The following is a 21,581-nucleotide window of genomic DNA, read 5'->3' as shown; positions in this document are numbered from 1 at the left end:
CAATCACAAATGCAGGATTCTGAAATCCGTCTGGGCCCACCAAATAGCCCACTGATCCACTAATTTTGGCCAGGTGCTCGTTCTAATCTCCCCAGTGGCCGCTCTCAACCTTCCCCATCCTTTCAAACAGTCTCTGCAGCCATCACTCCCCACTTACTCCCTCCCTCACCCCATTCTCAGCAGGTGTCTTGCATCCTACTTCAAGAAAATTTATGTCACAACACCTGACCTCATTCACCTTTGTGTCTCCTTCCCTTATAGACATATAAACGCCCACTTCCTCCCCCAACTTCTGATAAGGTGATCTTCCTCCTTTTCAGAGTCAGTTCCTCCATCCCTGTTATGACTTCTCCATTCCATTCGGAACCCCGTGGCTAAAACTGCCCTGCTAAGGTCATCGCATAGGCAAGTCCACTGGGCATTTCTTCTGTTCTCTTGTCCATGGATTGTTTTTCGCTTCTTCCTCTGGGCACACTGCATTTCCTTGACTCCCCTGTACGCTCTTGTCTTGATTTTCTTGGATACCTGTGATTTATCACTCTCATGCTCAGGCTCCTCTTCCTCCAGCTGTCCTTGAGAGTGCTGATAAGTCCCATTTTTCTTTTCACTCCATACATTCTCCCTGGGAGGTGTCAAGTTATCCCACGATTTCGAGTGCCATCCCCAGAATGCTGAGTTTCAGATCTGTGTCTCTACTCCTAACGACTCCCTTGAACTTCAGGTCCATTTACCCAGTTGCCTGCTGGACCTCTCTGCTGGGGCTGAGATGCTCGAGGCACCTGTCTCAGCAGGTCCGAATCTGAACTCGCCAATCCGTCTAAATCTCTCCCTCCTCATTGCATCATCTATCTTAATCAATGGCCCCCAAGCTGGAAACCTGGTTCCTTCCTTTGTCCCTCAGCCTCGCATTTCCAATAATCACCAAATCTTGCCACTCAACCTTTCAAGTATTTCTTGAATCTATCCTTCCTTCCTCATCCCTGTTTCAACACCCCTAAATCAGGCCGCCATCATCTCTTACGAGAGTGATTTTAACAGCTGCCTAATGGGTCTCCCTGCTTTCATTCTTGTCCCCTTTGATTCTGTTCTCTCCCCTGAAGTCAGATGCCACAGTATCATCTCTCAGGATTATCCCCCATTCCCGGCACTCTATGCTTCCTGGGATCTGACCCCCGTCCACAGCTCCTATCTCATCTACAGCTTCTCTCTCACACATTCTATGCTCCACCCAATGTGTGGTTCTCTGAACTCTTCTCCACCTCCAAACCTTTGCATATGCTTTTTCCTCTGCCTGGATCATACGATGCCCAGCCTCTTACTACTTATCGTTTAGGTTCACCTCTTCTAGGAAGCCTTTCCTAAACACCATAGGCTGGCTTGTCCTTCTCTTCTCTGCTTCTATGCCTCTCTGGGCTGATTACAATCACACTCAATTACCTGCCAACTTATCTGTCTCCCTCTGAAGGCTGTAAGATCTTTGTGGACAGGGATCCTGTCTTTGCAGTTTTAATGAGCACTTAGTAAGTACTTGTTGAGTAAACAAATGGAAAAAAAATCACAATATATGTGTTCCAGACTCTCTCTTGTGAGTAATGTCTCAAATGTATAGCTGTCCAAGACTTAATCAAACCTTTGTGGAAAGACCCAAGATCCTGCCTCAGGGCCTTTGCACTTGCTGTTCCCACTGCCTGTAATGTACTGCCTCAGATATCCCCCTGGTTCATTCTCTTACTTTTCTCAGCCTCTGCTTATCAGAGAGAACTTCCTTGACCATCCTCTGTAGAAAAACACCCCCATAGCTCTATTCTCCTTTCCTTTTTTCCCCCCCAAAGTGCTGGCCACTACCTGACATATCACATAGTTGCTGTTTAAATGTATCCTCCTTTTAAACACAATCTCTTTACCAGCAAGGGCTCTGTTTGGGTTACTTGCTGTTTCTTTGGCACCTGTAAAAGTGCCTGGCATTAAATTTATACTTCAAATGTCTATTGAATATTGAGCTGAAAAACTAACCCAGAGAAAACAAGAAAGGAAAGGAGAAACATAAGGAACAGAGGGACAGAAGAATCCATTCTCATGTGCCTTCTTTTCCATGGCTTTTGTTTTTATCCTTCTTTATGTTCTGTTGTACCTGCATCAAAGTACAGATGAATCTGCACACAGTCCAGCTAGCCTCAACTGACCAGGGCCTGGCCACGGACGGGGCCAGGCTCAGCACCACGGTCCTCCTATGGAAAGCTCTTACGTAAAGGCAGCAGACATGGGGATTTGGTGCGTGTCTGCCCGTGAGAAGAGGTCCCTTGACTCAAGACACGCTGCCCCCAGCCCCCGTTTGCTGATGCCCACGTGTGCCTTCCCCTGGGGGCAGGAGGCTCTAATCACATGACAGGACTTTGACGCTCCTGGAAAGCCACAGCTGGAGTCCAGGGAGGCAGCTGGCGTCAGCGCAGACACTTCCCTCAGCATCAGCTACCTTTGGTCCACTTGGCAAAGAAGTCCAGACACCCTTGGGTATCTGGGTCTCCTGGGCCCAGCCACTTCTTGGTCTCTGGTTGTGTCTCCAAGGAGCCCCCTGGCTGGGCCCCTTGCAAAACTTCCCCTCCCAATGGGGGTCATAGGTCTGCCCCCACCGCTGCTGCTGCAGCTCTGTCAACAGGTCGACATCTTCTGCACTGGCAGGGAGAAGGGCAAGGGAGGGAGGGGGTCCCTAGGATGCGCCAGGTCCACCCCCTCTAAGGGCTGTGAGACTCCTGAAGGCAAGGACTGCGTCTGCTGATTCACTAGTCTTTCCCCAGCACCTGGCACAGTGCCTGGCACATACTGGGTGCTCAAAGAAATGTTTCTGGAAAACTGAATGAACCCTGCAAGGGTGTCCTTATTATCCCCTTTATACAGAAGCAGCAGCCCCATTATCCCCTCCGTTTCTGCAGTGCCTGACACCCTTGTAATCACTCTTTCAGGTCCTCCCTCCCCCCAGACCATAAGCTCCAGGAGGGCAGGGGTTGTGTCTGACTTGTTCGCGGCTAAATCCCCAGCAGCTAGCACAGTGCTTGGCCACAGTAGGTGCTCAGAAAAAATACATTCTTTTCTTTTCTTTTTTTTCTTAAGATTGGCACCTGGGCTAACAACTGTTGCCAATCTTCCTTTTTTTTCTGCTTTATCTCCCCAAACACCCCCTGTACACAGTTGTGTATCTTAGTTGCAGGTCCTTCTAGTTGTGGGATGTGGGACGCCGCCTCAACGTGGCCTGATGAGCAGTGCCATGTCCACGCCCAGGATCCGAACCCTGGGCCGCCACAGTGGAGCGTGTGAACTTAACCACTCCACCACAGAGCCGGCCCCAAAATATATTTTTTTCAAGGGAAGATTTGCCCTAAGCTAAAATCTGTTGCCAGTCTTCCTCTTTTTTCTTCCTTTTTCTCTCCCAAAACCCCAGTACATAGTTGTGTGGTTGTAAATTCTTCTACGTGAGCCACTACCACAGTATGGCTACTGACAGATGAGTGATGTGGATCCATGCGAGGGAACCGAACCCAGGCTGCCAAAGTGGACCGTGCCGAACTTTAACTGCTAGGCCATCAGGGCTGGCTCAGAAAATATCTCTTGAGTGAATGAATGAGTGGAGAAATGAATAAATGGATGGGTGGATGAAGCTCAGAGACATTGTGTATTTTATCTAAGGTCACACAGCAGAACCAGAGTTGAACCCAGTCTCTCTGACACGACTGTGAACTCCATGAGGGCTGGCATGGAGTCTGGTTTGTCTCACCTCAGAATCCTCAGCACCATGGACAGTGCCTATATATAGTAGATGCTCAATAAACACTTGTTGAATAAATAAATGACTTCAAAGACTGAGCTTTTAAGATTATTATTATTTTGCCACACTCTTTAAGGAGACAGGGGCCTCATACACAGACACATCATAAGTCCCATTTGGAGAGCAGGCAGCATTTAGAGACAAAGGCTGTTTTTTGATAGCAAAGATTAAAGGAGAGAAAACAGGAGCAGGCTGACTGAAGTGTGTGCTCCCTTTCCTGAGGCTGGAGCACCAGCCTGCATCGCCTCTGCAGCCAGCAGGAAGTGAGGTGGTAGCCACAGAGCTCGGGGTTTCCCACAGATGATCACTGGGACATCAGGGTCAAGATGGCAGACAGAAACAGAGGCAGCCAGACCTTCAGAAGCCCTGAAAGAAACGCAATTACGGGGCTGCTACTGGCACTGATGAGCCTTTGTGCAAAATTATCAGAAGATGCCTCCTCTAGACTGACCTATTAGGAAAGGATACCCTCTCAGGGTTGATCAGTTAGAAAAAGGAGGTTTTCTCTTTATCTGCTCTGAAAACCAATTAGAAAAAGGTGCTCACTTTGGATGGAAAAACAGAAAAAGTTTCCTTGCTTGGTGGGCCAATTTGAAAAAGGCAGCCCTTCCTCAAGCACTAGGCTTGGTATCCCCTCAAAAGGAAACTCTTGTGCAGTGCCCAACCTATTCAACCATCCTTGGCAATCTTGGGGGATATTCATAGAGGGCAAGCCTCTTAGGAACAACTTGACTCTCTGGCTCCAAGCTCACTGGTACTGGGTTGAACTAGCTCAGGTCAAACATGAGGTTGGTTCAAAAATCCCATCAGATCTAGGTGCCAAGAGCCAAGAAGGGTAACAGTTACATGGATTCACTTTTCATCCAAATTTTCAGGAAATTTCGGTCGCCATGCAAATCAAGGGCCATAAAAATGCTGCTAGTTCCTGGCCTTTATGGTCAGAGGAGCAGAGGAGCAGAGAAATAGAGTTTAGTGCTTGTCTGTTGTGTTCATCCTGGCACTAAGCATGGTGCACACAGCAGCACTCAACATGTACTTGTCCCCTGTTGAATGAATCCTGAAAAAGGTGTTAGAGATGAGCCACGAAGCTTCAGGAAGTTCCCAAGGTGCAGGTCTAGAGTGTGTGATTGTCTGTTGTATGTGGGTTTGTAACAAATGTGTGTGTCTGTACATACGGGCAACTCCAGCTGTCTGGGCATCCGCGTGTGCAGATATGAATGTACGCACGTGACCTGCTGTGTGTGTGCAAATGTGTCTGGATGATGTCCATTCTTGCGTGCATGTCCATGTGTGCCTGCATCTGTTTGCACGCATGCACTGTTGTGAGACAGCACGGGTAGACGTGCATATGTACAGCCCCAGGTCTGGGCGTTTCCGCAGATGCAGTCGCCCCTTCAGAGCTCAGGGCCAGCAGGCCCAGTGCTCCAGCACACCCCGGGCCCATGGAATAAAAGCCCCAGAGGAAGGTTCTGGCGCAGGCTCCTCTGCAAAGAGGACTTGAACTTACCCAAGCTGCTGGAAGCAGCCTTCGAGACTGCGGCCTGGACAGCTGCTGAAGGAAAGAGAAGGGTCAGCGTGCAGTTGGCAAGGAGCCTGGGAGAAGCCCCTCCTATCTGCTCTTCTCCTTGCAGCCAGAGTGGTCTCTTTGAAACCCCAGTCTGACCCTGTCACTCCCCTGCTGTGGACTCTTCAGGGGCTCCCAGTGCTTTCAGGAGAAAGGGCCAGAACCTTAGCAGGAACTATACGTCAATTGTATCTCAGTTCAAATAAAAAAGAACTATAGGGCCTCACGTGGTCTGGCCCCGCCTGTATCAGCTCACCCCACACTGACCTCCTCCTTCTCCTTCCAGCCTGCCGGGCCTTCTCTCAGTTCCTCTAACAGGCTGGGCTTCACCCACCACAGGCCCTTTGCCCATGCTGTACCGTCTGCCTGGGATTCCCTCCCCGTTCCCACCTTTCCCTGACTCCTCTTAGTTAGTCCCACCTCAATTTCCAAATCTCAGCTCCATTCTTCTCCAATCCTCCAGACTGGGCCTATCCCCCCGGTGTAAGGGCTCAGAGATCCTAATACATTTTCTTGATTGCATTTATCCCAATTGCAGTTACATATACACACACACACACACACATATACAGTCATGCGCTGCATAATGACATTTCGGTCAACAACAGACTACATTTATGATGGTGGTCCCCAGGAGATCAGTACCATATAGTCTAGATGTGCAGTAGCTATGCCATCTAGGTTTGTGTAAGTGCACTCTATGATGTTTGCACAATGCCAAAATCGCCTAACGGTGCATTTCTCAGAACGTATCCCCACCATTAAGTAATGCATGATTAGATATAATTATTTGAATGATGTCTCCTCCACTGGTCCATAAGCTTCGTGTGACCCTGACCTGTATTGGTTTTTGCTCATCATTACATCCCCAACCACTAGCACCAGGCCTGGCACACAGTAGGCACAAGAACATAATGAGAACTGGCAAAAGGAAGGCAGCTTATAATCCACTTTGCCCCAGAGAATTCACTTGCTCCAGTTCTTCAGATCCCAGTAAGATCTCAAATGCCAGGTTCTGTCACCCTCCTCATCTCCAGAGAGCATTCCTCTCAGGAACGTGCAGGAGGGAGTGGCCCTTTTACCTTTCCGTGAGATGGGACCCAGGTTCAGGACACGGCTTTGGTCTATGCTGCCCCCAGTGCGGACTCTGGTCCCGGAGCAGGTCTGCAGGGAGAAGGCGACAAAGAAACCCTTCCATGAGGGAAACTGAATGTGGTCCTGCCATGGGGAGCGGGCCAGCTGGGGCTTGAGGACGATGGAGGCAGGAGTTGTCAGGAGATCTGCATACCCGGGTTCATGTCCCCGCTCACCATTTGCTAGATGTATGATCTTAGGAAAGCCATTTAAGTTCTCTGAGCTTCTCTCCCCATAAAGATAAAGAGGCTAGTTAAATATCTCCCTTAGGGAGCTGCTGTGAAGCATTAAACGTTAGCACATGTAAGTTGCACATAGTGCTTACAAACGTCAGCTTCTATTGTCATAACACAGGCTTGCAGATAAGCCCGAGCGTTTAGCAGTCTGCTGCCCTGCCCTGGTCCACCTGATTTCCCAGCAGCTCAGGGCTGCTGCCTGGCCACGCACACCTCGTCTTACTGCTCATTCTGTCCTTGCGCTAAAGGAGAAACACAGCAGAAATATTTGTGTTTTTTTTCTTATATAGCTTGTGGCCAAATGTCTTTGGCGTGGGGAGAGGGGCGAGGGGGAGGGTGGGGCCAGCAGGCTGAGGGAAGGGAGGCGACTTACCGGCTTGCAGTTTTCATTGATGTTGTCGCAGAGATACACCTCACAGTGCAGGTAGACCAGGTCGTAGTTTCCGGCAAAACGGAACATCTGGACGGAAAATCGGCCCTGGGGGGACTCCCCATTCTCCACCACTCGGATGGTTGAGTCCTCGGTGCGTGGACAGCTGTGAGGGTTACATCACATAACGCTGTTGGTTAGGCAAACACTCTGGAGCCAGACTCCCCGGGTTCAAGTCTCACTCCACTACCTATTAACTGTGCGACCCTGGGCAACTTACTTAATCTCTCTGTTCCTCAGCTTCCCTCTCTGTATACAAGGAATAATAATTGTAACCCACATCACAAGATAGTTGCGATGATTAAACAAGTTAAATGTTCAAAGTGCTTATTAAAGTATATGGCACACAGTAGGTGCTACATACATATGATGCCAAAGTAAAAAGGCTATCAGCACAGAGTCGAAATTACCCTCAAGTTAGCACTTGCTGATTTCCCAGGAAACGGCATTCAGGAATCATTAGCTGACATTTGTTGGCACTCCACTATGTGCCTGGCACTAATTTCAACAACGGAAACTTCTGAGCACTGAGGGCCACAGACCAGACTGGAGTGTGTGCATCCACCTGCACGCACACACAACTGTACCCCAAAACACTTATGAATGAAACTCAAAATTGCACCTGTGGAGACTCTCACGTGTGCTGGGCTGGATCAGCACACAGGCACACTGGGCAGGCAAATTGGGCACCCTCTCTGCTATTTCACACTACTCTCGCAGAATTCACTCGGATTTAGAAAAAGGGCTGAATGCTGATGCGTAGAAGAACCGAGAAGGGACCTTCTGCGGGTGGTGTTCACGCTCTGCTCTCTGTCCCCCACAATTCAGATCTGACTCCAGAAGTGCAAACTACACTTGACAAAATAAAACCCGTGAGGTGAAGCAGGCCCACCTCATGAGAGGCAGAGCGAGTGGCATCCAGCATGCTCCTTCGTGGCCTGGTGCACTCAGCCCCAGCAGGGCATCCGTGTCTGCTCTGGCCACTCCAAGGGTCTCCCCAACTTGTCCCCTCCTTTCACATCCTGCAATATTCTGGCACCTTCCTAGACTGGTGGTCCACAACCCCGCTCCCACACATGCCCGGACAGAAAAACACAGGCACACCCACCATTTCTTCCTGCTTCTTTTTCAAAACTTTCCAAGCTTTCCACTATGTACATGCTATACTTTTACACTCGGAAAAAAAAAAAAGCTTAAAAATCCCTCACAGCAGGTATTATTTATGCCTATTTCACATATGAGAAGATGAATATCCAGAAAGATGAGCTGACTTGTTTCTCAGAACTAAAAACGACCGAAGTTAAGATTTGAACCCAAATTTCCACGATGCCCCAATCAAGGTCACGCCAATGTTTCCCAAATTTTCCAGTTCTTTTTTTCGTTACCTAGTAACCACCTTCCTGAATGTTTTCCTGTGTTTCCCAACATCTGTATTTTGATTATTTATTTGCTATTTTTCTTTAAATCTACTTACATTTTTACTGAACTACATCTATTTTGAGAAGAATCTTCAGCTCATGACCACAAACAGCAAACCAGTATCACTTGCCGTAAATAAAACATGACCAGACAAATAAATACAAAGTAGAACAGTACTATTAAATTTTAGTTAGACACAGTTGACTGTAAAAGCCCCTAAAACAGACTCTGTTTTCTTTTTGTTGCAAAAGGACGTTAGCAAATAACAGAGAGGTGCGAAGCTCAGATAGGCACCCAGCCGAGACTTTCCCCTGGCGGAACCTCGCGGATTCCAAGAGAACTGAGAAAGGAGTTGGTCACCGTCTCTCGGGGATGCTTTCTCCGACTGCGCTACCAGAATGTGGATGCCACTCTCCTTTCCCCGCTTCCGGGTTTTTCTATGGCCTCTGTACCGCTAACATGCTATTGATTTCACTTTTGTCTGTCAGTCTCCTCCTCTAGAACAACAGCTGTCTGAGGGCAGGGATTTCTGTCCCTTCTGTTCACTGTGTTATTCACAAGCCTGGCACACAGTAAGCTTCCAAAAGACCTGTTCCATTCGTGAATGAAAATGTGAACTCCTTGCTCACAGTGTGGCTCACCGTTCTCGAACGCCTGGAGTCAAAAGCCACACACTCATGCCCTCAGTGTTTCATCTGGCCCTGGCCGACTGTGCCTCCCCTTCACTCCTCTCAGCCAGGTGCCAGCCTTCCTCCGGCCCTGTGCATGCCTTTCCATCAGGCTTATGACACTTTTCTGAGTCTCAGACCCCCCTGGGTCATCTGGTAAAGCCCATGCATTCCACCCCAAAAATAAGGTTTTAAATGCATGAAACTTTTTAAAAACATTGTAACTGTGTGGTGACAGATGTTTAACTAGACTTATTGCAATCATTTCACAATATATACAAATATCAAATATTATGTTGTACATCTGAAACTAACATAGCATGTCAGTTATATGAAAAATTGAATGCATAAGATAAAATATGTAAGATTATAAAGGAAACCAATTAAATTGAAACATGGTCCTTAAAATAATAAAAAAACATTTATATAGGCATTATATATTTCATATCTATTATATATAAATATATGTGCTTACAAGTATATATATTCGATAATGCATTAAATAATAAGATCTAGTAGAAATTCCAATACCGTAGTAACTAAAAAGTACTGATGAGGGTAAATGCCTTCATGTGCCCCGCTAATAATTCTGTGGTTTGGTGCCTGTATTTATAATGGATGGCAATGCTAATTTCACCTAGAGGATAATGAATATAAAGATGTACTCTTCCCCCATCCAAGTCCAAGGGCTCCCCGGATTCCATCCATAGGCCTTACTTGTCCTGGATGATGAAGTACTTCAAGGGGTCTGTGGCATTGCTGCTGGGCGTGGCATAGCAGTTGGTCATCAGCAGTGCGAATCGGGACACGTCACCCCCATCCAGGATGGTGCCCACGTAGAGAAAGGCGTCGGTAGACAGGGTCACCGAGGAGCCCTGGTAAGGCTGCGTGAAGGTGGGGTTCTGGAAGAGGGCCATCCGCACGGTGAACATGCCCGTCCCGCCCACGCTGATGTTTAGGGAGCTGCGGGCGGAGAGGGACCAGTGAGAGAACCAGAGCTGAAAACAGCAACAGATGGACCACCCTTTGCGGTCTGCATTCCTGGGAAGTCCCTGACAGTTCTCGCATTTTTATCCAGCGGTAGGACTGGAAACCACCAACCATTGCTTTGCAAACTACAATGAGCACACACACGGGTCACCTCGGGATCTTGTTGAAACTCAGGTTCTGGTTCGGTAGGTTTGGGGTGTGGCTCAAAGTTCTGTATTTCTAACAAGCTCCCAGGTGATGCTGCTGCTGCTGATTCATAGACCACCTTTTTTATAACATGTCCACCCCCTCCCTCGGTTGCCTTTGCCTTCAAGAAGTGCAGCAAACAAATTCTCAAGGCACTCACCTAGATTCCTTCTTTGGTCTCAGCCTGGACCAGTTAAGAGGGATGGACTATGAGTTCTACTGGCCCGAGTCAGAGTCTGGCCCCACTTACAGCAGAAGATTGGCGTTTTAAAAACGGGTTATTTTTAACCACACTGGAAACAGCCACACTGATGGAGACGTCACGGGATGATCCAGTAAAGGACAGCGTAAGACTGATGCCCCCGGAAATCAGGTGCGTGAGAAATATTTAGTAACATGGAAGTCCATTTTATGGGTGATAACTGGGTTATCAGTTTGGACTCAGAATTGAACTGAGGCAAGATTTCTAGCTCAAACCAGAGAGAGATTTGCACACAAATACGTTGCTCCTGGAGTCTACCAGGCCTGGGACATGGCCACATTGCTCCAGGGCACTGCTTGGCCAGGTGACGCTCCAGCCAAAGGAAGTCAACAAGCAGCCTTCTTTCCCCAAGTCAGCCATGCGCCCTCATCAGTGCCTAGTGCCCTTCCCAAGGTTGGTTGGCCCAGAGAAGATGTAACCATGGGAAAGCTTCAAGGTGAAGGTCATGGTCAAGTGAGGGCTCTGGGCCTCATGGCCTGGGTTTGACTCCCAGCTCAGCCACTTACTAGACTCTCTAACTTTGGGCAAGTTATTCAACCTTCTCTGAGCCTCCATTTCCACATCTGTATAATGAGAATAATAATAATACCTACACTTCCTAGGGCACTCTACAATTTCAATGAGACGTTCCATGTAGAACACCGAGCACAACGCCTGACGTATACTCGGCCCTTGATAAATGCTTGTTATAATTACAACTATAATTTTTTCCAACAACAGCATCATTGGTGATTCATCCTATTCAGAGATTTTCACTTTTATTTAGCAAAGACCCTTTTCCTTTTTTAAACAATCAAACTTCACGTGGCACACAGTATGGATGGAACTTCTCTGGTTCACCCCTCAGACACTCCCAAGGCACCCCTTAAAGACCCTCAAACTCCAAGAAGCGTAATTTGTAAACCCCTCTTTAATCAAACTCCTTCGATTTACAGAGAGGGAAGGAAACTGAAGCCCAAATATGGCATACGATTTGCCCCAAATCCCATAGCAGGTCTAGACTGAGAGCCCTCCCACCTTCCCTCTGGTCCAGCCACCCTCCAGTAAGCCAGAGACACTAATATTTGATTCGCATCTGCAGAGCACTGCTGTGCCTCTAAGAAAGGCAGTACAAAGATTGCTAAACCCATTCCACAGATGAGAAGACTGACACCCAGAGTGGGGCTATCAACTTCTCAAAGCCATCTGGCTAGGACGTGATGGTGCCTGGATTTGAATCCAGGCTCCAGACTTCCTAGCTGGGCTCCTCCATTGTGCAACACTGCTCCCCAGTCCCCCCCACCCAGCTCCTTATGGGTGACAGGTGACAGGGAAGCCGAGGGCCTGGTGGTTGAGGGGGTGTGAGGTGGAGCCGGCCAGGGGCGCTGGGGACCCTCTCTGGCCGCACCTGACTATTGGATGCAGGGAGGTCTTCAGGCTGACTTTCATGTCCAGCGGGTAGGAGCAGGCGAAGTTGATTTTGATGTTGACGTCGCGGATGATGATCTCATCGGCCAGGAAGAGCGTGTTGCTGTACGTGGCATGGGTTTCATTCGTCTGTGTTGAGGGGAGAGAGAAAGGGGCATGAGAACCTGAGTAGCACTCAAAACCAAAGGAGCCTTCTCTAGCCACCCATGGGCTGCCCTTCCGGTAGCCACAATCAAAAGTTACAACAACAGTGGCCATTTCTGAGCACGCGCCACGTGCTGGGCTCTGAGCTAGACATTCCTCCTGCATCACTGCATTAGTCCCTTCAATGACCCTGAGAGGCAGGGTACCACCCCCTGCCTGGTGATGAGGAGCAAACCAAGGAACTCTGAGTGACTCGCCCACAGGACATGGCATCTAGTAAGCCTGGGCTCTTCCCATGACCCAGCGCCTCCTCTCTCAAACACTAAAAAGACTAAAAACCACGTGCAGATTCATCATTGATGGTGGAATTCCAAACGCTGTGCTGAGCAAATGACAATGAATTTCTTTCTTCCTTTCTTATGTCTTTCTTCCCTTTCTTTTTTCAGGGGATGAGGGAGGTGGGAGGAAGCCGTGCTCCACTCACACAAACACTGACCCCTGGGTCCCTTTTGAGCAGGTTTCTGTAGGCGAGGTTCTGATTCTGTGAACACCAGTGATGCTGACCCTGCCTCCCAGGACCACCAGAGACAAACAGACGTGCTTCTCAACCCAGTGTTGACACCTACTGGCTTAGAACCATCCCTGCTCTGTCTGGCCCAACTTTTTGCATCTATAAAATGGGGAACCATCACCACAGGAGGTCCTCTTTATTTGAAGCTAATGTTTATTGAACACTTCCTATGCGTCAGTCACTGTCCTGACCACTTCATGCACAGTAACTCATTTAAGCGTCTTGACAACCTGACAAAGTAGCTACTATTATTACTCCATTTTACAGTGCAAGAAACAGGCATGGCCAGGCTGAACAACTCACCGAAGCTCACACAGCTAGTAAATGGGGGAGCCTGGGCTTGAACCAGGCAGTGCTCTGACCCCGTCCCACACTGCCCAGGACGTACCGTCAGCACTGTCCCACAGGGGCCATCCCTGGTTGGGGTCACCACAGACACCCAGTCCCGGTCGCCCCTCTCAGCGAAGCCCGAGCACTGGCTGTCAAGCAGGTACATGTAAACCTTCTCAAAACCCAGGCTCTTCAGCTGGCACTTGCCCAGGGACATCTTGATGTCGTTGATCCCACACTCCAGCTTGCGCTCCAGGTGGGAGAGATCTGAAATGGGCAGGGAAGGCAGGATTGGAAATCTGTGACCACAATTCGGGGGCCCAGCACATCCCCAGGGCTCAGGCCCAGCTGGTCAGGCTGGCCACAAGCTGGGGATACTCAGTGTAGCCTCAGTCTGATCTCTCTGCGGTCTCTCCTCTCAGAGTGATGGAGGCTCAAGATTGGACTCCAAGCATCACTGGATGGATCCCAGTGGCCGGGCATCAGCCCCATGTTACCCTAAGTGTGGGCTGTATACAAAAAACAGTATTATTTTTGGGTCGTTCACGGCCCCAGCATTAAATAACATTGAATCCCAGTAAAACAAAACAAAACAACAAACAAAAAAAAACCTAATAGGTTAATTGCAATTTCTTTCCACCCTTTCTTTACTAAGGAGATGGTCCTGTTCATGTTTTTAATGCCATACACTGCTAACTTCCCTTTTAAAACAATGTGCAGACCTCAACCTGCTAAAATTTAATAATTTGATTTCATTGTATTCACTTTTGCTTTACCTTCTATCTAAGGCAAGTGTTACTTGCCACAGATAGATGCAGTAGTGACCATCAATGTCCCAAGTTTACCTGAAAGAAGAAGGATTCAAGGAATTTGAAGAAAAACAAGTTAGTGAAAATTGCAGGATGGATACAATTTGGATAAAGCAAAATTGTCAAATTGGTACTTGGACGTGACCAAAATCATGACTGAAGCTTGAGAAATGCTAGTCTGCATCAATCATTTGTACATATGGGGAAACTGAGGCTTAGTGATGTCCGGGGCCCGGCTCAGGTCCTCAGCTGGTCAGTGGAGGACCCAGCCCAAGAAACCACACCTGGCGGCCAGTCCTGTGTTCTTGTGCTGCAGGAAGATGGCTCTGGTAGCCTTTGGCCTATGGGCAGCAGCCACCTGTGTATCCATTGTGGTGTGGAGGCCTCAGAAAGAAGGCTGGGGGTCAGGAGGTCCCCGACTCTCTGGGAGCCTTGGAGTCAACTAAGGAGAGACTCCCCACACGCCCCCAACTCACACACAGGAATGTGGCCCTCCCTCAGCGGCTGACGCTTCTCAACACCTCGCCTCCCCGCCCCCACCGGCCTCACCAGTGATGTTGAAGTCCTGTTTGCACTGGCAGTGCCATTTGCCATTAACCGATTTGCATTCCTCGTCTACGCTGCACTCATCACACGTGCCCTCCACCGACCTGGGATCTGCAGGGTCACAGACACAGACAGTCAGCAAGGATGCGCCCCAGGCACCCCACGGTGCCCTTCTAGACCTGGAGTGGGGATGGGGGGACACGCCCACTCACCTGTGCAGTACGCCAGATGGCACTCGGGGGGCGCCCTCAGGTTGTAGACATAGTAGCCCCCGGGACAGGCCTTCACCTGGACGGGCGCGTCCCACAGGCAGCAGTTGCCGCTCCAGTGCGCGCAGGCTGTGCGGCTCACGATGCCCTCGTCGCTGGATGGGTGCGTGCCGTTGAGCCACATGGGCGCGGCCGTGTTGCAGCGCAGGGTGGGCACGCAGGTCTCGGCCATGCGCACGCCGCCCTGCCCCATGAAGCGGTACCAGCCGCTCAGATGGGAGTCGCAGGCGTAGCCCGTCCCGTAGTCGCTGCTGCGCCAGTACTCGTCCAGGATGCTGTGTGCCTGGCACGGATCGACGCACACGTGCGCAGCGCCCTCCCGCACACAGTCCAGCCCCTGCCCGCAGGAGCCTGGCGAGCACTCACAGTGCCGCCCATCCCCCAAGTAGCCCGCGGGACACACGCACGAGTAGCTGCCCTTGCTGTTGACACAGGTGGCCAGGGCGTGGCAGCCACTGAGCCCCGGCTCAGCGCACTCGTCCACGTCGATGCAGCCGAGCCCGGGTGTCTGGCGGAAGCCGTTGAGGCAGACGCACGTATAGGAGCCCAGTGTGTTCACGCAGCTGCTGTTGGCGGAGCAGTTGTGGGCCCCAGGAGTGGCACATTCGTTCAGGTCCACGCACACTAAGCCGTCGCCAGTGAAGCCGTCCTGGCAGGAGCACGTTGTGGCCGCCCCGTCCTCCAAGCAGGTGGCATTGCTGTGACAGTCAATGCAGCTTCCTGTGGACAGAAAAGCCCAGCATCAGAACGGGGGCAGCTGGGCCAATGGTCACCCAGAAACTCCTTCCATGTCCCTTAGGGTACCCATATTCTTTAAGACTTAGTCCCTAGCAGACCCCCACCAAAACAAATAAAGAGAACTCCCCTGATGATGTCTAACTCCCACCACTCATTCTTGTGTGTTGAGCATTGCCTTCAAGCTGTGTCTTCTTTTAAAATATCTACATTCCCACATCCAGAGGAATAATGCAGAGTTCTTGACAGTTTGGGTAGGATTCAGGTGAACCTGTGTCCGCTTCCCCTTCTTGGCACATTTTGTGCCTTTTGCTCAGATCTCCTTCCCTGCCTCCCCTCTAAAGACTTCCCCAGCTCTACCTCTCAGTGGCAGCCACATTTCACGCGTTCCTCTGTGACAATAATGGTAAAGATAATGAGCTGTCGCTTAATAAGCTCTCACTACATGTCAGACACTGGGATATGCACTTTTCCTTCATTATCTTGTTGAATCGTCCAGGGGCCCTGTGGGATCACTTTCGTATTTACCCTTATTTTAAAGATAGGGAAACTGAGCTTCAGAAGATGTAAGCCGCTAGCTCCATTGGTGAATGCCAAAGCTAGGACACAAACCCAGGTGGCAGGACCACAGAGTGTGTACTTTTAACTATTCACTGTGTGCGGAGGCATGCCAGCTCAGGGGAGGCGCTCAGCTCCCTTCTCCAGGAAGAAGCTGAAAGCAGAATGAGGGCAGCGTGCAACCCAATGGAACCAGCTCTTAAGTGTGCAAGGGCAAGCATTTGGGAGGCACCTGGGTGTTTTCAAATCTCCTGTGTGGTTCAGTATGTTCCTGACCTTCTAGTGAGGTGCCAGGGAGCTTTAGTGATGTTCTAGACTCTTGTCTATCCATGTGTGGTCCAAGGACAAGAGCACCAGCGTCATCCAGGAGCTTGTTAGAAATGCAGAGCATCAGGCCCCACTCCAGACTTATTGAACCAGAACCTGTTTTAGCAAGATTCTCAGGGGAGTCCTGTGTTCATTGAAGTGTAAGAAATGGATTTAGAATAAAGACTATGAAAATCCCAAGCATGATAGGAGGGGATCAGAACTTCCCTGCTAAGGGCTGTATTGCTACACGCACACATACACACGTGCACACACACCACTTACTTGCTTCCGAGGTGTCAGTGTTTGCAGCTATGATGACCCAATAGGTCACCACTGTCACCATCCGCATCGAGGTCAGAGAGCTAAGCCAGCCCATCCTTTCTGCTCTTCACAGCTACTTCTGGGCTGGGGAAGTCTTGCCCAAAGACAAGGACAGGTGGGCCCCTCGGAGTTTCCTCCTAGTCCCTGAAGTCCTGTTAACAGAGATGGATGGGATAAATGCGTGATCTAACTCTCCTCCACATGCTTGGGGGGAGAGCCTTGGTTGTGCACTGCACAACACCGGGAGATGCCATTTATATGAACCACAAAAAGTGTGCAGTGCTGTGGCCCTTGCTTTGGTGGAATTTTCCCCTCTGTGGCCACACCCTTACTCCCACCCACGTCCCAGCCTCGGCTCCCCAAGTCTCCTCGCATTTGGAAGAAGTGAGTCTCTCATTTGGAGCAGGAAGCAGGAGGATGGAGTTGTGTTCTGGACTCGCCACCTTGTTGGAGACAGCTTTGGGTTTTAACAGCCAAATCCTGTTCTCCTGCTGGGAAACCTTCAGCTTGCCCAGATCCATTTATTCATTCGACAAACATTTATTGAGTAACTACCATATGCCAAACAGAGTGCTACGCACCACGGAAAATGATGAACAAGACAGACAAGGCCCCTGAGTTCATGCAACTCGCATATTGTAAAGAAGCGGCTTTGACATAAGCAACCCAAGAGTCGATTAACCTTCTCAGTGCATTTTAATGTTTCCAGGGTGATCACTTATATTTCACCCAGTTGTTGAATATCACCCAAAGTTTTACAGCAGCAAAATAGGGCAGCACGGCGGTTAAGTGTGTGGGACCTGGAGCCTGCAACCGGGATTCAAAGTCCAAGTCATACTAACAGTGTGACATGGTATTTCAACCTGGTAAGACTCAGTTCCTTAGCTATGATATAAGGGTCTTTGCTTCCACAAATTGAATGCCTACAATGTGCCACCTCAGTCTGAAGTCCCTCTGATCCAACTTGTGTTCTAGAGCAGCGTTGTCCAAGCCTTTGTGGTTTAGATCCGCTATGAGAAAAGTATTTTATGCCCTAGCCTAGGACATACATAGCACTTGCGTACGCACACGCGCACACACACACAAAATAAAAATTTTATAAACAATTATTATCGTTATTGTCCGCATTGCTTGCTGATGTATTCTATTGTATTTCATTAAAAGAAAATTCTAGATGTAATCCACAAATGATTTCATGATCCACTAACGGGTTGTGACCTACAGTTTGAAAAACAGTATGGTGGGTGATAGCTAACTGCATATTGTTGTCACGGGGATTAATTAAGATGTTATATGCAAAACAGGGCCCAGAGCATAGCAAATGCTCTGGTTCACTGCCCTATCCCCAGTGCCTGGTACCCAGTAACTAGTGTTTGTTGAATGAGTGATAAAGTAATGGTCATCGTTGTTAGGAAAGTGCAGGCTAACAGACAGGAAGGTTGACTTACCAAAGATCACGAAGCCAATAGTCAGCAGAGTAATGACTCAGTCTAGGTCTGAGCCAAGTGTCCAATCTCTTAATTTCCTCTCCCCTCTCCCTCAAACAGAATGAGAATCAGGAGAAGACCAGACAGGGGAGAAGTGGTGAGGAGAAGAGAGAGCAGAAGATATCCTTACCTGAAGCCGGAAAGGTGGAATTAATCTGCTTACAAGTGTGGCCTCCTATATATACGTCTGCCCCTGGCTGGCAAACTCTCCTCGAATTATTCTTGGTTCTGTTTCTTGAGATCGAATCCTTGGGGGGTGGAATATTTTCCCCTGTTGGCACAGTGTTCTAGGCTGTGAGTTCTTGTTGTTCTTTTTCTTAATAGGTAGAGACCCCGAATGATTGACATTGGGGGTCACACTTGTGCCCACACATACAGGGCCTCTGTTTTGCACCTCTTGGCATCAAGAGATTCCTTAGTTAGAAATTAACTGGGAAAGCAGTGCCAAGGTCCTGGGCTTTTTCTTGGTTATTGGCAAGGACATCATGGACCCAAGGAGCCAGGTACAGGCCAGTATCTGAAGCCAGGCTACTCTAGGATATAAGGGATGTTCATGGCCCCCACTGGGACGTGTACCTGTGGCCATCAGGTTCCCCATCCTGGAGTGCACGGGCTCGGCCAGCTCCCCTGGGGTCCAGATATGAGCAGGAGAGGAGTGGAGAATGGTTGAAGGTCAGAGCTAGAAGATAATTCAGACGTCATTGGACCAGATCCACTCTATGAAACAAGAAATCTGAGTTCCCACGAGGGATGCTCTTTCGGAAGGTAGATAACTTCAGGATTGAATAGACTGACTTTGGAGTCAGCCCATCTGAATCATGTCAGTAGGCTCAGCTCTTAACCTTCCTGAGGTCATTTTCCTCGTCTGTAAAGTGAGGATACCCATCTCCCAGCATTGTTATGGTGGTTGAAGGAGATGACGCAAAGAAAGACATGTAGTCATGATTCTATCCATGCAAATCACTGCCAATGCTGCGTTGCTGGTGTACAGTCATAGGGGTAGAAAATGACAGAGCCTGGATTCAACTCCTCGTCTCCTGAGCCAGTCCCATGTAGGTGGCAATCCCACGTTGAGTAGAATCAAATCTACGTGAACGTGGGCTGAGCAGGAAATGGAACAGGAACCTGTTTTTGCTCCCTCTGCATTTACTTCCTGAGGCCCTTTCTCACGCTGTCTCATTTAGTGGGGGGTCACTATTGGCACAGGGGCAATCACCTCCTGAGGATAATTCTGTAGGAGGGAAATTTCTGGGTCAAGGAGGCGACATAGTTTTAAGAATTTTGATGCCTCATCCTAAACAGCACCCCAGAGAGATTTTTAAAAAGTAGTTTACAATCCGACCACAGTACTCACTGACCTAGAGCTTTGTTCACTTTCTTTCATCTTTGTCAAAAAGATAAGCGAGAAATATCTCATTGTTGCTTACTTTTGCAATTCTTCCATGAAAAGGAAAATTGTCATCTCTTCAGTTGTTTACTATTTATTCTTCTATTCTGAACTGGCTGTTTGTGTCCTTTACCCTTTTTTTTCCCCCATGGGAATATGTCCCTTTTTTTTTTTCCTATTACTTAAGAAGGAAATAAGAGTTCTTAATATTCTTTTTCTCCATCCTGGATGGTGAATATCAATTTTGGTTGGTGCACGGCAGGCCCTGTCTAACCCGGGGTCGGGGTGTCCTTAAAGGGTTAAAGACGGAGGCTCCAGGTGGCTCGTGGAGCTGTCTGGGCAAAGGCCCCAGGTAGGAAAATGGGGAGTTTGGGCTGGAGACTATTGGTAAGTCTAATAACCACATCATTCTAGTTTCTGTATTTGATGCTTTACGTCTTGGGACTTTGTTCTTCCTGGAAGGGTTGCCCCTTCCTGGGCTCACTAATTTCTAGATATAGCAAACAACTGGCCTGAGAACATGCCTTTCATATGCAAACCGGCCAAACCAGAGTCCCTCCTCAAGCCCTCCTTTATGGGGCTTTCATGCTCACGGCCACTATCCCCCTACCCTAATCACCCCAGGGACAGATACCAGACAACTAGGGCACAATTCCAGAGCCTGCTGAAACTATTCACACTGGCCAATCTGAAGCCCGCTTACCTTGCCTTTCCCATTTCATCCCTTAGAAACCGCAATGAAGGCTTGTGCCCATGTTTCCCCCGTCCATCTGCCTCCTGGCCAACCCTGCTGCTTCCTTGTGTGGGCCTCCATTTCATGGTGTGCCCCTATCTCTTGGGATCTGTGAGTCTAATAAACCGTCTTATCAATGGCAGCCATCTCCTGATCTGCCGGCCTTGTCATACCTGAACAGTAGTAATAAAACCTACACTTTAAAACAATAAGCATCACCTTCGCTCAACACAGCTGGATCATCCTGCGCTATTTCTCTAGTTTGCCATTTCCCCACTCTTTCTTCAAACCTCCTACCCTCTCCTCAGGCTTGCAAACTGAATGACGTCATTGACGACCAAGCAATGCCTCCCTCATGTTGTGGTCTACCTGCTTGTGGACCCATCTTCATCATCTCCTCTCCTGTTAGGATGGAGGCAGGATCCTTCTTCCTGTGTTCTGACGACCTTTCCTTCCCCCCTTCCCTTCCCCCTTCCTCCTGTACCTTCACTTTTCTCTTATCCATTGGGGTATTCTCATCTACGAGTCCCTTCCACGGAAACCATCCTTTGACCCCACAGCTCCTCTAGCCGCCGTCCTATTTTCCATCCTTTCATAGTCAACATTCTCAAAAGACTGATCTGCCCTCTTTCCACCTCAGTCCACACCGATACGCTTTCTGAACTGCCAGCTCCATTAACGTAGCTCCTCGAGATCACTAAAAATGTCCATGTTGCCAAATTCAATCACTATTTTCCTCTTTATCTTACTTCTAGAGAAGTGCTCAAAAAATATTTGTTTTCGTATGAACCTTACTCAATCTCTCAGCCATTCCTCCTTTTTTGAAACCATCTTCTTGCTTAGCTTTTAGACACGGACAGGAGACTGGATCTTAAGAATCCTGACAGCTGTGACTTACTGGGTGTCTCCTGGTTCAGACACTGCTGAATGCTTTTACACGCATTGTCTCACATAATGAGACACAGCAACCCATGCCGCACAGAAGAAGAACTGTAGTTCAGAGAGGTTGATTCAATTCCCCAAGATTACACAACTAGCTAGTGCTAAGTCCATACTAAAGCCCAAATCTCACTCAAATTTACCCCCATGATGTACGGCACTCTTTGGAGTAGAGAGCATTTCATACTCAGCATGGGAGAGCCTTAAAGGGGTAAGTGGTTTTACATCTTGAGACCGTGAAACTAACATGTGGAAAGTGTTGAAAAGTTGATCAAACAGAGTGCATGGGATTAGAATGAGGGTGGTCTGTATTGGGAGGGGGCAGAA

The 21,581-nt window shown here is 48.9% G+C and overlaps 1 protein-coding gene across 4 annotated transcripts; it reads right to left on the bottom strand.

The window, feature by feature from the left end:
- Nucleotides 1-3,855: 3,855 nt before the first annotated feature.
- UMOD (uromodulin) lies at nt 3,856-18,533 on the bottom strand. 4 transcript variants are annotated; one of them, XM_008538277.2, is made up of 11 exons: nt 18,326-18,533; nt 16,670-16,860; nt 14,729-15,505; nt 14,520-14,627; nt 13,220-13,428; nt 12,097-12,245; nt 9,989-10,234; nt 7,128-7,290; nt 6,467-6,548; nt 5,328-5,369; nt 3,856-4,186 (listed from the first exon to the last, which is right to left on the bottom strand). In XM_008538277.2, exons 2-11 carry the CDS (start codon nt 16,761-16,763, stop codon nt 4,125-4,127), a joined length of 1,932 nt encoding a protein of 643 aa, XP_008536499.1. In that variant the 5' UTR covers nt 16,764-16,860; nt 18,326-18,533; the 3' UTR covers nt 3,856-4,124. The 4 variants fall into 4 exon arrangements, with proteins under 4 accessions (XP_008536499.1, XP_070422666.1, XP_070422667.1 ...); XM_070566565.1 differs by having other exon boundaries at nt 5,328-5,372; nt 18,326-18,517; XM_070566566.1 differs by having other exon boundaries at nt 18,157-18,333.
- Nucleotides 18,534-21,581: the final 3,048 nt, after the last annotated feature.

The sequence above is a fragment of the Equus przewalskii genome, chromosome 12 (assembly GCF_037783145.1).
Source record: "Equus przewalskii isolate Varuska chromosome 12, EquPr2, whole genome shotgun sequence".
Lineage (NCBI taxonomy): Eukaryota > Metazoa > Chordata > Mammalia > Perissodactyla > Equidae > Equus > Equus przewalskii.
This window is presented reverse-complemented; position numbering and strand designations above follow the sequence as displayed.

Bases quoted from the DNA above. Each gene is read 5' to 3' on its own strand.
- UMOD (XM_070566565.1), bottom strand. From the start codon at position 16,763: ATGGGCTGGCTTAGCTCTCTGACCTCGATGCGGATGGTGACAGTGGTG. The intron at 14,628-14,728 runs GTGAGTGGGCGT...GTGACCCTGCAG, and splicing joins CCATCTGGCGTACTGCACAG to ATCCCAGGTCGGTGGAGGGC. The intron at 6,549-7,127 runs GTAAGTCGCCTC...TTCTCCCTGCAG, and splicing joins TCAATGAAAACTGCAAGCCG to ACCTGCTCCGGGACCAGAGT.